We start from the raw sequence: 16,623 nt of genomic DNA on the forward strand, positions 1-16,623 counted from the left end.
AAAATATCCGACCTGCCGGAATCGAACCAGCGACCTAAGGATTAACTGGCAGATTAATCACTACAGTCCTCCGCTCTACCAACTGAGCTAAAGTCGGATTTGTTGAAGGCAAGTTGTTGATAAACTTCTATTAGTGTCAAACAAACAATATTCTTTTACCATTACTTTTCATGGCCTTATATATGCAGAGTAAATTTTATGTGTGCGTAGAACATTTACTAGAATTTTATGGATAAAGTATTTTGGGTCGGTTATTCTTTTCTTTTTTTAATAATGTAATCATCTCTAAATCTCTAATTGTTGAGTAAATATTCCTTCAAATTTCAACATTTACTAGAATTTTTTTTTCACATACTTGATAGATGATGATGTAATTTACACCTCATAAGTAAGAACATTTTCACATCACAGAGAAGCCTAATGAAAAGAAAGTAGGAGAGAGTGGAGGATTATTGTATTTGTAATGCTAACCATATTTATGGCTGCGTTTGTTTCTAAGAATAGGATAGGATAAGACACTGAGAACAGGACAGGATAAGACACTGATGGACAGAGATATAAAATTTTGTGTTCTTGTATTCTGTTTGGTGATAAACTAGAACAAATTATAAAAATTCAATTTATTCTCATTTTTTTTTATTCAAAAAATTTGAGATGAAAAATATAACAATAAAAAATTATAATTATGAAAAATTAACAAGAATAATGAAAGAAAAAATAAAAAATAAGTTGTGTTCTTTGTTAGTGTCTCCGTGTCCTTCCTGTCAGGATGAACACAAAATATACTAATTCAGTGTCTCTGGACACATTGTCTCTGTCCATGTCTCCTCTGCCAAACATAATTTTATGTCTCAGTGTCCCTGTCTCAGTATCCTGTCTCTGTAAACAAACACAACCTATTTGTTTTTGAGAACATTCCATATATCATTTTCACTTTATTGATAATAATTCATCAAAAGCTCCCCACTAACAACCCTATTTATATGATCATTCATGCATTATGGGGCCTCTACATTATTTCCTAAATTATTTTTCTTCAACAAGAAGTTCATATATGTTAAATTGGAGGAACCATCACGTTTCATCAATTTATAGTATGCAACTTTAATAATTGTGTTGTTAGTTACATATTCTTATTGTCTTTGTACATTATTATTAATTATCACCCATGTGAATAATATATATTATATCAGTTTGGTTTACCAAAAGTTGAAACCTTATTTTTCAAGAGAGTAATGTTATATCACTGGCCAATGAATTGTTGTATACACAAAACGAAATTTAAATTTCTGACACTTGCTTAAGCGGACGAATGAGCTGATTATTTGACCAACCCAAATCGATTATTACTATCTAATATATATCTATCTAGTTTAGCTCTTTCATAGCTAGTTCCTCTAATAACTTTACATTCATTACACTACAACATTTTCTCATATCTAATATAAACACAAAGAAAAAAGAACTAAATTTTCCCTTATTATACTAAAGAGTTACACTTATTACAATTGTTATGAACCAAAATGTTAATTAAAATTTTAAATAAACCAACAATAAAAATGGTTGCATGTGTTACACTTGGATACACGTTCTATTTAATTTCGCACTTGAAGGTTCCTTGGAGTAAATGAAATGAAAGAAACCAATTGAAAAGTTTCAGAACTACTGACAGTGTTTAAATTCTCTTATAGTTATTGCCATGGCATTTAGTTTCATATATTCCAAAATAAAGTAAGGTGAAAACTGAAAACTGAAAACTGAAAAGGAAAAATATTTAATTTTCAAGAAAAAAAAAATAGAAAGATGAACAAGAATACAAGATTCATGTGAATCAAACTCTCATCCATAGTTAAAAAAAAAAAAAAATAGAAAGTGGTCACATTCAACTTACACGGTACCGGATTCGATGGTCCCAGAATATTTAGATCATTAAATTGTCTCATAATAAAACATGTTTTTAAAGTTTTTTTAATAACTGCTACATAGTTCTTTAACTAATTTTAATTACAAATTAACTCCATATATTTTTTTTAATTATAAAAACTATTTTTTAACCCCATATTATTTTATGTTTATTAACAATAAAAAACAAAAGCAATAACGAATTAGATCTTCCATTAATCGTAATAAAGCTTTTGGCCATTCCAATTGATTAAAAGTTTATATTTGATCCGTGACGTTCGTGATCAACAATAAAATCGTGTTTCCTTCAAAACCAATCGATTGGATTATAGTTTATCACAAAACAATCGATTGGAAATTGCAAGGCAGCATGGTTTTCGCATAAATCAATCGATTAGTTATATGACCCAATCAATTGAACGATGAATAAAAAGTGAATTTTTGTAATTCAATCGATTGTTTATAATCTCTCTAAAATCCAGAAAGCTTCTCACGTTTTAGAAAATAGAAGTGTGAATACGCATGATTTTCTTGTTTAATAGATAGGCATTTCAAATTTCAATCGATTGGAATATATTAACAATCGATTGAATTCAGAAAAAAATAATTTACAACGCTTTCGATTGAATTGGAATTTACATACACAACTAATCTATTGAATTTGGCAAATTCATATTATTTTGGTGAATTCAATCGATTGAGTAACAAAACCAATCGATTGTTTTGGTGAGACCTCAGGTTGTTTTCAAGCATTCAATTGATTGGAGAGTATAAACAATCGATTGAATTACAAAAATCCACTTTTTATTCATCGTTCAATCGATTGGGTCATATAACCAATCGATTGATTTATGCAAAAACCATGCTGTTGCAATTTTCAATCGATTGTTTTGTGATAAACTGTAATTAAATCGATTGAGTTATAATTCAATCGATTGTTTTGAAATTCCAATCGATTGGTTTTCAAGGAAACACGATTTTATTGTTGATCACGAACGTCACGGATATTACGATCAATGGAAGATCTAATTCGTTATTGTTTTTATTTTTGATTGTTCATAAACATAATAGATGATTGATAAAATAATAATTTATAAAATTAAAAATAGTTTTTATAATTAAAAAAAATATATATCGAATTAATTTGTAATTAAAATTAGTTAAAAGATTATATAACAACTGTTAAAAAAATTTTAAAAATATATTTTATTATGAAATCATTTAATAGTCCAAATGTTCTGGTACCTCGAATCCTGTGGTATGTAAGTTGGCATAGGATTCGAAACTTACACGGTCAACAATAATATAATGAAGTAACTATGCATATATATGCATAATTACATACCTAAATTAAAAAAATGTAAAATAAAATAAAAGAAGGAAAAATATCATTACATAATTAAAGTAACAATATGACATAACAAAATGAGGACTGTGCTTATAATATTCGCACTCATAACTCAACTGTGCCACCATTATTCAGCTGACATAATAATTATTGACCCTCTGCTTCTCATTCTCTTTTCATTATTTTCCTTTTTTTTGTTTACCTTCTAAAAACAATAATAAAAAAAAAGTCCACACTTTTCATCAATGTTGCTTTCAAGCTAGGGGACCCCAACTCAAGTCATCACCACAAAATATAAAAAGCTTTCTTAAAAATATATAAGAAAAATTTTAACTAAAATTTCAGTCCTCACAAAATTAAAAATTATAATTTAGTTCCTCCGGGACCAATTTCATTTACTTTTTTAAAAATATTTGAACCAAAACGACATTAAAAAAAATTAAAATTCTATAGGGACTAAAATCATAATAAATCACTCATTTTACACCAAAAAACGGTTTTCTTAGGGCCTTAAATTATTAATAAAATGATTCACTTTATAATAATAAAATTTATATATAATTATAATTTAACCCCAACATTCAGGTGTTAATCTATGGTCCCTTTTGGGGTCTTGGCAATAGTTATAAACCATATGGTGTCTTTGGACCCACCTCATGGCCCAATATTGTTGCCTGGTCAAGCCACCGGACCTATATGGTGAGGCTGAGACTGGGTGGCACCACCGTGATGCATAGGCGGAGCAACCACTAGCCTTGAAATTTGTGTACCTTGCAACAAAAGGTTGGTACCTATAATCAGCTTTGTACTTGCCATCTTCAGTTGCCCATGATGATGCATCCCATATTGAACCATAAACCCACATTGGTCTTAGTGGAAATGTGTAAGCACTCTTTCTAGGGTACCTTCTTATTGGCACATCATCCACCAGGAATCTGATACATTATTATTGTTTAATTAATATAATAATAATAATGATGTTAGTTTAAAAAAAATGTGTAATTACTCTATTAGTCTTTATAATTTTATCGAATTTTCAATTAGACTCCTATACTTTTTTTTAAGTGAATCCCTATACTATATCAGATTGTGTAACTAAATCTCTGTCGTGACAAAAACGTTGGAATTAACAGAATATTATATTTAATTATACAGAATATTTAGTCAAGTGTTAGCATATTCGTTTTGTTTAACGAAATATTCCATTAATTCTAACGTTTTTGTCACGGCAGAGACTTAATTACAAAATTTAATACAGTATAAGGACTTAATCGAAAAGAAAAAAAATATAAAATCCTAATTGAAAGTTCAATAAAATTATAGAGACCGACAGAATAATTAAACTTTAAAAAATAATGTATATATAAACTTGTTAAATGGGAATTACTTATAATAAGGATTAATTAGTAGCACATGGCTAGCTACTAAAGTTAATTTTATAATAACTTTAATGAATGGTTTTAAAATAAACAAGTAGATTAATAAATTAATGAGAAAAAATCAGCATACAATTAGCAAAATTTATTTTAATTTTAGTCGATAAATTACTACATATACAGAAAGAAAGGAGATTTAAATTTATCACACTTATTTAAATCCAAGATAGTTCGTCAAATTGTTTTAACATGATTAAATATGTCAAATGCCTCTTTAGCTTTTTTTCCCTAAATTTCAGAGCAAATGAAATTATTTCTCTTTCATCTTTTAAAATATCATTAAAATTGTGTCTACACTGTGGTGCTTAATATTGTTGCTAATAAGGACCAATGATGTGAATGACACATACATATATATAGGATCCGAAACTAATTTTTTTATAAAATATACTTTTTTTATTATATAATATTTTTTCACATATTTTTTAAATTCCATTTAAAAATGTATGATAAAAATTACACTTTATAAAAGAAAAAAAAAATTGTGAACAACCATTCCACGTGGAATCCAACCTTAATTATTATAGATACACTATATTATTGATTGGTTTATTCTTTCTATGCTTTCTCTTACATATGCTTCAGCCTTCAGCAGAAAATGAAATGTGGCTATCATGTTTCTACTATATTCTCTATTGAAATAGGTCTCAAAAGTCAAAACAGTAATCTTGTTTTGACACTTGAAATGCTATACCTCTCATTACCACTGTGATTCTATTATTAACTAATAATGCATTATTTTTTTGGTTAATGAGCAATGGTTTTTAAAATACATTTTAATTGAGAGAAAATGATGTGACATTCTTATTCAAACTTAAATAAATAATAAGTTGCAATTATTGAGTTGAAATATAACATACATTATTATTTCCATCTCACAGATTATTGTGACTATATTTTTCTTATTATTTTTTTTGTTGTCTCGGTATCGTCTAATTCAACAGAAGAATAATTAATTCATCGTGAATTTAAATTTTATTTAAGGATTTGTTGTTGACTAATAAGTTATTGCATGCAAAAAGCAGAATTCAAATATTCGACACTTATTTAAAATGATGAGTGAGTTGAATACTCGACCAATCTAAATTAATTAAAATTTATTTATTTTTAGTAGTCTAGAGTTTGAGCTCTATGACAAGGGAAACAAATATACTAGAGATATAGTTACTATTTTAAATTAAATGAAATTAGCGAAATTCTTAAAAATATAATTTAAACAACAATAATAAAGGCAATATATTTTAGTATGAAATATTTGAAGGGTAGGACAAAACAAAAGAACTTTAATTTTGCTTAGAAAAATCTATTGTTTTTATATAATTTTAAAAAAGAAAAAGAGTCACAAGAGGAACAGTGACTTACATGATTTCTTTAGGAGACCAAAGAATAGCATAGTGATGAAAATCTTTGGTAGGATCAAACCACAAATGGAACTTCATCTCTCTTCCTATAATCGTTCCATCCCCACTTCCTCTTATGTAAACATTTGTTTGTAAAGTATAAGGTTTTCCAAATGTGGTCCCAAGAAACTCTATGTCCACTTCATCATGGAACCCAGGGTGTGCTTCATTGTTAGAAAGCTGCAATATAATTAATTATTTAATTAATTAAGCTAGCTAAACATGATTAATAATGTACAAAGCTAATTCAAATTGTTCATTTTGTAACTCAAATTAATTAATTTGATCATATGATGAAAATATTATACATAGAAAGCTGTTATAACTCCTGCAGTGTAGCCAGGGTGGAGCTTAATTGAAGCACCAAAGTAACCTGATCTAAATGGACGAACTGATTTGAATCCACTCCCTGTTAACCATAAAAAAGAGATACATTTCAATGATACATAGTAAATAGATTATTGACACATTTAATTAACCAAGAAAATAATTTTCTTTGTTGAGAATACTTGTACATTTACAATTTAAATAGCAGGTGTAATTATTCTGTTAGTCTTTATCATTTTTCTAAATTTGTAATTTAGAATTTTATACTTTTTTTTTAATTAGGTACATTATTTTTAATTTTATAATTAGGTCCTTGCTAGTGTAAAAAAAATTATAATTAACAAAATATTTATCCGCAAATTAAAGCATCTACAGTTAAAAACCTAATTATATCTTAAACCACATATTTTTTGAGAGAAATATTTTATTAATTTAATATTTTTATATGATAAAAATTTAGTTATAAAATTAAAAATAGTGTAGAGACTCAATTAAAAAATATATAAAGACTTAATTAAAAATTTGATAAAATTATAGAAACTAACAGAATAACTAAATCTTAATAGTTCATTTAATACTGTTTCAAAAATATCTTTATTTATTCTATTTTATTTTTTCTGTAACTTATATATATATATATATATATATATATATATATATATATATATATATATATATATATATAAACAATGCATTAAATGTGGTTGAAAAAAACATGTAAGTACATTATTTCTTATAAATATATATAAAAAATAATTTTATAGGCATTTTGAAAAGAAAAATTAAATAAGTATGTGATAATGTGTTGAGTAATGCTATATAGTAGATAGATAATGCATTTAGCAAATTAAAATTAAAATGAGGGACAAATTAAACTAACCTGAGGTTCTATCAAGCCAAATTGTTAATGCATTATTGTTGTCAAGTGCTTGGTGTTGAGGACCCCAAAGGTTTCTAAATCCTTTGTAAAAGTTCATAGACCTGAATTTGTGACTTGGCCAGTATCCTGGTGAAGGAGGCCAATATCCACTGCTTGAATAACAAGGTTCCATAAACAGTGATGAAGAAATAGCAAAGAGAAATAATAGTAGAGCCTTCATCATCATATGAATGAATGAATTTGATGAAAGAAAAGAATGATGTATGCTGTTGATTCTGGTAAGTGTCTATAAATGCAGGTTTGTGTGAGTGTGAGAGTGAAAGAGAAAGACAGAGACTTATCAAGATCATGAACAAAAGAGTATGGTAGTAGTACATTATTTTTATATAATAATAAAATGAATATGAGAATAATTAATGGGCCCCCTTCTAAAGAGAAAAAAAAATTGTGGTGAATTTGAGGAGGGATTAAAATACTAGCTAATTAATCATATTAATCATTAATTGATGAATGGTGCATAGTCCAAATATTGTAGAATGTTTTATTAATATCAAAAAAATAAATACTAAACAATTAATATTTTTTATCATTATTAATCAATATTTTAAGCTAATAATTTATTTTTAATATTTAAAATTTAGAGTTTAAAATTTAAAATTTAGTATCGACAAAAAAAATATAAAATTTATGGTGAAAACTCATGTGCAGTCGATTTCACGTGAAGTTGATAGTTGAGAGTTGTTAGGTAAAAATTTAGTCAAATCAGTCAAATCATCTAACGGCTCTCGAATATCAACTTCACATGAAGTCGACTGGACCTGAGTTTCTACCAAAATTTATTGAGATTAAAATTTGGTTTAACTTGGTTTGAAAATTTGGAGAAGATGATATCACACAGAAGGAGGTAGATGAGGGTGTCTTAAATGCTCCCCAAAAAGTAAAAAACTGTGTCTGTGAAATATGAATTGTGTCTCTGATCTTTGCAAATAGTTGCTGGAATAACCCCCCATTTTTTTTACAATATATAAAAGTCTTTTCACCATCTATCTACCTCTTCATTTTGTCTGTTTTCTAGTCACTGTGAAAAGAAACGTGGGGATCAGATTTTGATGTAGTAAGTAGTAACGGAATAATTCTGCATAGTGGTACCCTTTTACTAATTTAATTTTGTAGATTCTGATTATATTATAGTGATAATCGAGATTGGATTTTGGATGTTATAGTCATTTTTTAACCCCTTTTCGAGGCTAATTTTTTTTGGTATGGAAAAAATATTGGTGTTTTTGTTGAAAATGGGAGTATTTGGTGTAATTACAGATGGGTGAATTTTTTAGGTGGGAAGCCAACACGTGGGGGGCGTGGTGGACACGTGGCAGCATTCTGGCCAACACGTGGGGGCGTGTTGGACACGTGGCAGCTTCTTAGCCAACACGTGGGGGGCGTGTTGAATGATTTCCATACTACTATAATACACTTCAAATATCAATATTCAACCAAAACATCATCTCTCTTTCCATATTAAAAATAATTTCTGCCTTTTCGATCTAACTTGGTAAATAGAATAATAATTTAGTATTTTTTTTGTTACACTAATTAGTCTGAAATAATGACGTTTTCGTTTTGAAGTCCAATGAAGGTTAAAATGATAATATTTTAGTTTTGGTGGACATGTAAAATGATTTTTATATCTTTATTTTAGTTTTTATTGAACGTGTATGAAGAAGGTAAAAGTTGAACTCGCAACTTTCTTTATATAATAACTTGTTATAAGTGAATAATTACTGAACTAATTAGTTAATTTAGTAATTTAAAACATTAATTTTTTATTTTTTATTTTATTAATATGTATAAAATTTGTAATGATTGAATTTTATATTTATTTTAAAAAGAATAATATTTTTACGGATAAAATAAAGTAGAATAAAATTTAGAATTTTAATGTGTGAGTAGAATTAGGATAGAGAAATTTTTAACTCACTAATAAAATAGAGTAAAGTTTTAATGTGAAAAATCCCGAATGAATGGAGTAAGTGGGCCAAGAACTAAAACTAATAATGGTCCCAATTTTTTATTTGAGGGTCTACCCCTATGATCCATTGCCGCGTTGAATAAATCCTTGTTTGCATGATTCATAATCTTAATATGGTTCTTGAATCACACTCTGATGTTACAAAATTTTTAATCTCTCACTCTGATCAAAAATAAAAAAAAAAGAACTCCATCAACATAAAGGGGAAATTCCAGAGTTTTCTAAAGTTATATATATATATACACGACACTCTTTTGTTTGAGATCAATGTGCGGAGACAAAGTTTGTAACATAATAAGTGCTGATACGTCTTGTACTATTAATGCGATACCATTTTCTCTTACTTTCGGCTATTCTATTATAATAAAACAATCTCCTTAGATAACCAATAGAGATTTAATCAACAATAAATCAATAAATATTTTTAAATTATATTTCATATTAAAAATAATTAATAATTATTTAAATTTTATTTTAAAAAATATAAAATTATTAATGATTAATTGTAATTATTTAAAATTAACTAATTAAAAATAGTTTAGCTTTACTTTTCCGTTCAATAATCATATTTAGTGTACTATGCCAGTGCTAACGTTCTTTCTCTTAGGGTGTAGTTACATGGCTCAAGATTCGGTGGTTCTAGAACTTTTGGATTACTTAATGGTCCCATTAGAAAGTATGTTTTTAGAGTTTTTTTAATAATTGCTACATAGTTCTTGAACTAATTTTAATTACAAATTAATCCCATATATTTTATTTAATTATAGAAACTGTTTTTTATTTTATAAATTATTATTTTATCAATTATCTATTATATTTATTAACAATCAAATACAAAAACAGCAACCAATTATATCCTCCATTGATCCTAATAAAGCTTTTGGTCATTCCAATCGATTAAAATATTAAATTTGATCTCGTGACGTTCGTCCATGGCTTCCAAATCGTGTTTCCTTGAAATTCAATCGATTGGATTACAGTGTATCACAAAACAATCGATTGAAAGTTGTAAGGTAGAATGGTTTTCGCTTAAACCAATCGATTGTTTATACTTTCCAATCGAATGAATGCCTCAAAACAATCGATTGTTTTTGTTACTCAATCGATTGAATTCACGAAAACAACATAGATTTGCCAAATACAATCGATTGGAAAGTGACGACATTGAAGTTTTAGCCAAATTCAATCGATTGGTAATGTAATCCAATCGATTGGAAGGTGATGAAGTTGAATTTTTTGCCAACTTCAATCGATTGGTAATGCTACCCAATCGATTGAAATGTGTCCTGCGCCTATTTCAATCTTGTTATCTTTTTAGAAATTATCTTCTTATTCATCAATCTTATCTTTAAAATTCTATCTTCAATTTTTGCTGTTTTATTTTGATGTAGATAAACTAATCTTATCTTTTCCTTAATGTTAACATTATAAATTGGTGAATAATCCATCACTAATTATTCAATCCCACCATTGAAATCGTGTATCATTTTCTTTGATTATAAAAAATTTAATTGTTTTTCTTTGGAACATCCATCTACTCAATATCCAATTTTTTTTTTATTTTTTTATCCGTCTATTTAATATCCACTATTTCTTCATCGTTAATCACCGTTGCAGCAATCAGCAAAGGTCCAATCAAGTTTTTCATTGTAGTGTTCAAAAAATAAACCATCGTTTTGATTACAAAATCGAGGTCAGTGAATAGTATCTCTAATTTTGCAGTTATTCGTTTCGATACTTTATTCGTGAAATTGATTGCGTAAGAAAAAAAATATTTTTTTATCTTTTATTAATTCATAGAAATTGAGAAATACTAAAAAGTAAATAGATGTTATTATTTTTATTATTAATTAATTAGCTAACAATCAGGACGAACCTAGAGGCGGCGAGTAGTGGTCTGGACACCCCAAAATTTTAAGAAACTATACTTATCTATAACAATTTATATTAGGAATACAGAGGGTTGGGTGTCGATTATTTTTTTTCTATTTTACCCCTATTTTACCCCATGACAGAATGATGTAACTGCTCGTTAAGATATTCTTATTGGATGTAAATTATTGTTACAAATATTTTTATTAAGATATGTTTTAAAGGAATAAAAGTAGAATAGTTCAATAAGGATTAATTTTTAAAAAAAATAAATTTACACTAATAATTTTTCTCTTCAAATTACTAACGTACTTTTCTAATATACTCTAAGTACCTACACAATATATAATATCAAATTTAAGTTCCAATATTGTTATTAATGAGAGAGGTTTATTAATTTTTAAACAAATTTACATACAATAAGTTTTGTATCAATATATCATGATTCATTTTAAAAATAATATTTATTCATCTAAGTTATAGAGTGTCTTGAAAAATCATATTTAAATAATTTTTTTATTTTTTAACTATTTTATATTTCTAGATTAAAAACTTTGTATTTTTTTTTGTTCAAGCTTTATTTTTATATTTTATTTTAATTATCTTATTCAAAACTATTAATATGAATTTTTATTTTGTAGGATAAATAAAAAGATGAGTTTTTTTAATAAATTAAATTATTGAAAAACTTACTTATTATAAAAGAAATTAAGTATATTTTTTTATTATAAGAATACATATAATTCACTTTTGAATGTAATCACAATAAATATAAATTTATTTAATTTTTTAAAATTTACATTAATTATTAAAATTGAGGATAGCCAAGAAATTTAATTATTAAAATTTTGACTGCTATCCTCAGATATTTGACTCATTGCTCTGCCAGTCCAAAAAGACAAACCGATCATTGCTCCGAAAGACGATTCGCCGAACATCACAACCACAAGCATTACTCCAGTTAGCCAAGAAACCAAACAAGAGGCGAAAACCGAGGAGACAGATGCAGCCGTTCCACCGGAATCCGAGACAGTGCCGAGCTTGGAGCAGCTGAAGATTTGAAGCTAATTGGAAAAAGGTCTTAGAGAGAGTCAATGGGAGATTTGATCTAGTTCTCATATGGCAATGCAATGAGTAGTGTAATATCATCATCATGACTTCCTTTTGACCTTTGTTGACCCCATTTTGTTCTGTTAAAATTTACATTAATTATTAAAATTGAGGATGGCATTACCAATCGATTGAAGTTGGCAAAAAATTCAACTTCATCACCTTCCAATCGATTAGATTACATTACCAATCGATTGAATTTGGCTAAAACTTCAATGTCGTCACTTTCCAATCGATTGTATTTGGCAAAACCATATTGTTTTCGTGAATTCAATCGATTGAGTAACAAAAACAATCGATTGTTTTGAGGCATTCATTCGATTGGAAAGTATAAACAATCGATTGGTTTAAGCGAAAACCATTCTACCTTACAACTTTCAATCCATTGTTTTGTGATACACTGTAATCCAATCGATTGAGTTATCATTCAATCGATTGTTTTAATAAACCAATTGATTGAATTTCAAGGAAACACGATTTGGAAGCCATGGACGAACGTCACGAGATGAAATTTAATATTTTAATCGATTGGAATGGCCAAAAGCTTTATTAGGATCAACGGAGGATATAATTAGTTGTTGTTTTTGTATTTGATTGTTAATAAATATAATAGATAATTGATAAAATAATAATTTATAAAATAAAAAACAGTTTTTATAATTAAATAAAATATATGGGGTTAATTTGTAATTATAGTTCAAGAACTATGTAGCAATTGTTAAAAAACTCTAAAAACATGTTTTCTAATGGGACCATTAAGTGGTCCAAAGGTTCTGGGACCACCGAATCCTGAGCCTTGTAACCATGTAACTAGGCTCAGGATTCGGTGGTCCGGGAACCTTTGGACCACTTAGTGGTCCAAGTAGAAAACATGTTTTTGGAGTTTTTTATCAATTGCTACGTAGTCCTTGAACTAATTTTAATTACAAACTAACCCCATATGTTTTATTTAATTATAAAAATAGTTTTTTATTTTATAAATTATTATTTTATCAATTATCTATTATATTTATTAACAATCAAATACAACAATAACAACCAATTATATCCTCCATTCATCCTAATAATTCCAATTGATTAAATAATTAACTTTGATCTCGTTACGTTCGTCCATGGCTTCCAAATCGTGTTTCCTTGAAATTCAATCGATTGGTTTACACTATATCACAAAACAATCGATTGAAAGTTGTAAGGTAGAATGGTAAAAAGCTTATACCAATCGATTGTTTATACTTTCCAATCGAATGAATGCCTCAAAACAATCGATTGTTGTTGTTACTCAATCGATTGAATTCACGAAAACAACATGGATTTGCCAAATACAATCGATTGGAAAGTGATGACATTGAAGTTTTAGCCAAATTCAATCGATTGGTAATGTAATCCAATCGATTGGAAGGTGATGAAGTTGAATGTTTTGCCAATTTCAATCGATTGGTAATGGTACCCAATCGATTAAAATGTGATCTGCGGCTATTTCAATCTTGTTATCTTTTTAGAAATTATCTTATTATTCATCTATCTTATCTTTAAAATTCTATCTTCAATTTTTTCTGTTTTATTTTTATGTAGATAAACTAATCTTATCTTTTCCTTAATATTAACATTATAAATTGGTGAATAATCCATCACTAATTATTCAATCCCACCATTGAAATCGTGCATCATTTTCTTTGATTATAAAAAATTTAATTATTTTTCTTTGGAACATCCATCTACTCAATATCCAATTTTTTTTTTAATTTTCATCCGTCTATTTAATATCCACTATTTCTTCATCGTTAATCACCGTTGCAGCAATCAGCAAAGATCCAATCAAGTTTTTCATTGTAGTGTTCAAAAAATAAACCATCGTTTTGATCAAAAAATCGAGGTTAGTGAATAGAATCTCTAATTTTGCAATTATTCTGTTCGATACTTTATTCGTGAAATTGATTGTGTAAGAAAAAAATATTTAAAAATATCTTTTATTAATGCATATAAATTGAGAAATACTAAAAAGTAAATAGATGTTATTATTTTTTATTATTAATTAATTAGCTAGCAATCAGCGACGGACCTAGAGGGGGTGAGTAGTGGCCCGGACACCCCAAAATTTTAAGAAACTATACTTATCTATAACAATTTATATTAGGAATACAGAGAGTTAGGTGTCGATTATTTTTTTTCTATTTTACCCCTATTTTACCCCATGACAGAATGATGTAACTGCTTGTTGAGATATTCTTATTGGATGTAAATTATTGTTACAAATATTTTAATTAAGATATGTTTTGAAGGAATAAAAATAGAATAGTTCAATAAGGATTAATTTTTTAAAAAAATAAATTTACACTAATAATTTTTCTCTTCAAATTATTAACGTACTTTTCTAATATACTCTAAGTACCTACACAATATATAATATCAATTAGCGTTCAAATTTAGGTTCCAATATTGTTATTAACGAGAGAGGTTTATTAATTTTTTAAAAAAAATACATACAATAAGTTTTGTATCAATATATCATGATTCATTTTAAAAATAATATTTATTCATCTAGGTTATAGAGTGTCTTGAAAAATCATATTTAAATAAGTATTTTATTTTTTAACTATTTTATATTTTTATAGATTAAAAACTTTGTATTTTTTTTTATTCAAGCTTTATTTTTAAATTTTATTTTAATTGTCTTATTCAAAACTATTAATATGAAATTTTATTTTGTAGGATAAATAAAAAGATGAGATTTTTTTAATAAATTAAATTATTGACAGACTTACTTATTATAAAAGAAGTTAAGTATATTTCTTGATTATAAGAATACATATAATTCACTTTTGATTGTAATCACAAGAAATATAAATTTATCCAATTTTTTAAAATTTATATTAATTATTAAAATTATAACATAATGAATGTACTCCTATACACATTTTTTCTTATTTTTGTGCTTTATTTTAATTTTGTTAAACAAAAAAGTTTAAATATTATTTACTTTTAATTTTTAACTTTTACTGCAAATAGAAATATATGACTTTGTGTGTATTAAATAATTTTTTTCATTGGACATTTTTAAGATGTCAGGTATATTTACAGACACTGAGATGAATGAGCAATACCAGGAGGACGATGACTTTAACCAACAAGAAGAGCTAGTAAGTGGCCAAGATATGATGGATGAACAGAATGAATTCGAACAAGATTTCAGAGATGAATTTACCGAGGGAGCGTTTTTTTTCTGAATCTGATATGTCAGATTATATCCTTGAAGCCGCTTATGCGGTTGACTCCGTGCAAGACATTACATCTTTGAAATTTAGTGAGAATGTTGCGGAGGAAATTGGCAAATACCACTTTTCTACTTTGCAGCTTGCATTTGATTTTTATATGAAGTACTCAAAGTCGAAGGGCTTTAGTGCAAGGAAGAGCAAGACCTTCAAGAATAGTAGTGGCGAGATTTACAGACAAATGTTTGTATGCCATAGGCAAGGATTCAGGATGGAGAAATATTACACGATGGAAAAAAGGAAGAAGGAGCCTAGATTGGAAACAAGAACTGGATGTGAAGCACGAATGGATGTTAAATTTGTACCAGAAAGTGGAAGGTGGCATATCTTTTATTTCTCTGACGAACACAACTATGATCTATTGGATACACAATTCAGTGCTATGTTGCCTGCCCACAGAAAAATGTCAGAGACAGATATTATGCAAATGATGAACATGCTAAAGTCAGGGATCAGCACCTCACAGATATTTGGTCTTCTAGCTAGTCAAGCAGGCGGGTACGAATTTGTTGGCTATGGTCCCAGAGATATGTACAATGAGATTGCTCGGCAAAGGCGTCAAATTCCTGGTGATGCAGCACGAGTGTTGAAGAAGTTAGAGGATATGCGGTTGAAGGATCCACAATTATATTTCAAGGCATGTCACGATTCAAGAGGTTTGTTACATAATTTGTTCTGGTCTGATGGGATTAGCCAACTAGACTACCGACTCTTCGGGGATGTTATTGCTTTTGATGCTACGTACAAGAAGAACAAGTATAGTTGTCCATTAGTAATATTCAGCGGGGTTAACCACCACAACCAAACAATTGTTTTTGCTGCTACGTTAATTGGGGACGAAACTACTGATACATATATTTGGCTCCTGCGTCAGCTCATGTTTGCGATGAGGGGCAAGACCCCGACCTCAATCATAACTGATGGGGCCATGGCGATTAGGAATGCAGTGAGAGATGTATTTCCCGAAGTCAGACATAGATTATGCGCTTGGCACCTTATTTGAAATGCAACTAGCAATGTTGGAAATCCATCGTTTACATCTAAATTTAG

At 27.9% G+C, this 16,623-nt stretch overlaps 2 protein-coding genes and 1 non-coding gene across 3 annotated transcripts; 1 reads left to right on the forward strand and 2 right to left on the reverse strand.

The window, feature by feature from the left end:
* Positions 1-6: 6 nt before the first annotated feature.
* On the reverse strand, positions 7-97 carry TRNAY-GUA (transfer RNA tyrosine (anticodon GUA)). Its single transcript is given in 2 exon segments — positions 7-42; positions 61-97. It is a non-coding gene; the product is annotated as a tRNA-Tyr (tRNA).
* A 3,171-nt stretch (positions 98-3,268) lies between these two features.
* On the reverse strand, positions 3,269-7,647 carry LOC112751607 (probable xyloglucan endotransglucosylase/hydrolase protein 32). Its single transcript, XM_025800804.3, has 4 exons — positions 7,294-7,647; positions 6,395-6,495; positions 6,049-6,266; positions 3,269-4,185 (listed from the first exon to the last, which is right to left on the reverse strand). Exons 1-4 carry the CDS (start codon positions 7,517-7,519, stop codon positions 3,819-3,821), a joined length of 912 nt encoding a protein of 303 aa, XP_025656589.1. The 5' UTR covers positions 7,520-7,647; the 3' UTR covers positions 3,269-3,818.
* Positions 7,648-15,472: 7,825 nt separating this feature from the next.
* LOC112749365 (protein FAR1-RELATED SEQUENCE 5-like) lies at positions 15,473-16,576 on the forward strand. Its single transcript, XM_025797623.1, has one exon. It carries the CDS (start codon positions 15,473-15,475, stop codon positions 16,574-16,576), a length of 1,104 nt encoding a protein of 367 aa, XP_025653408.1.
* The last annotated feature ends 47 nt before the right edge of the window (positions 16,577-16,623 follow it).

This window comes from Arachis hypogaea, chromosome 15, assembly GCF_003086295.3.
Source record: "Arachis hypogaea cultivar Tifrunner chromosome 15, arahy.Tifrunner.gnm2.J5K5, whole genome shotgun sequence".
Classification (NCBI taxonomy): domain Eukaryota; kingdom Viridiplantae; phylum Streptophyta; class Magnoliopsida; order Fabales; family Fabaceae; genus Arachis; species Arachis hypogaea.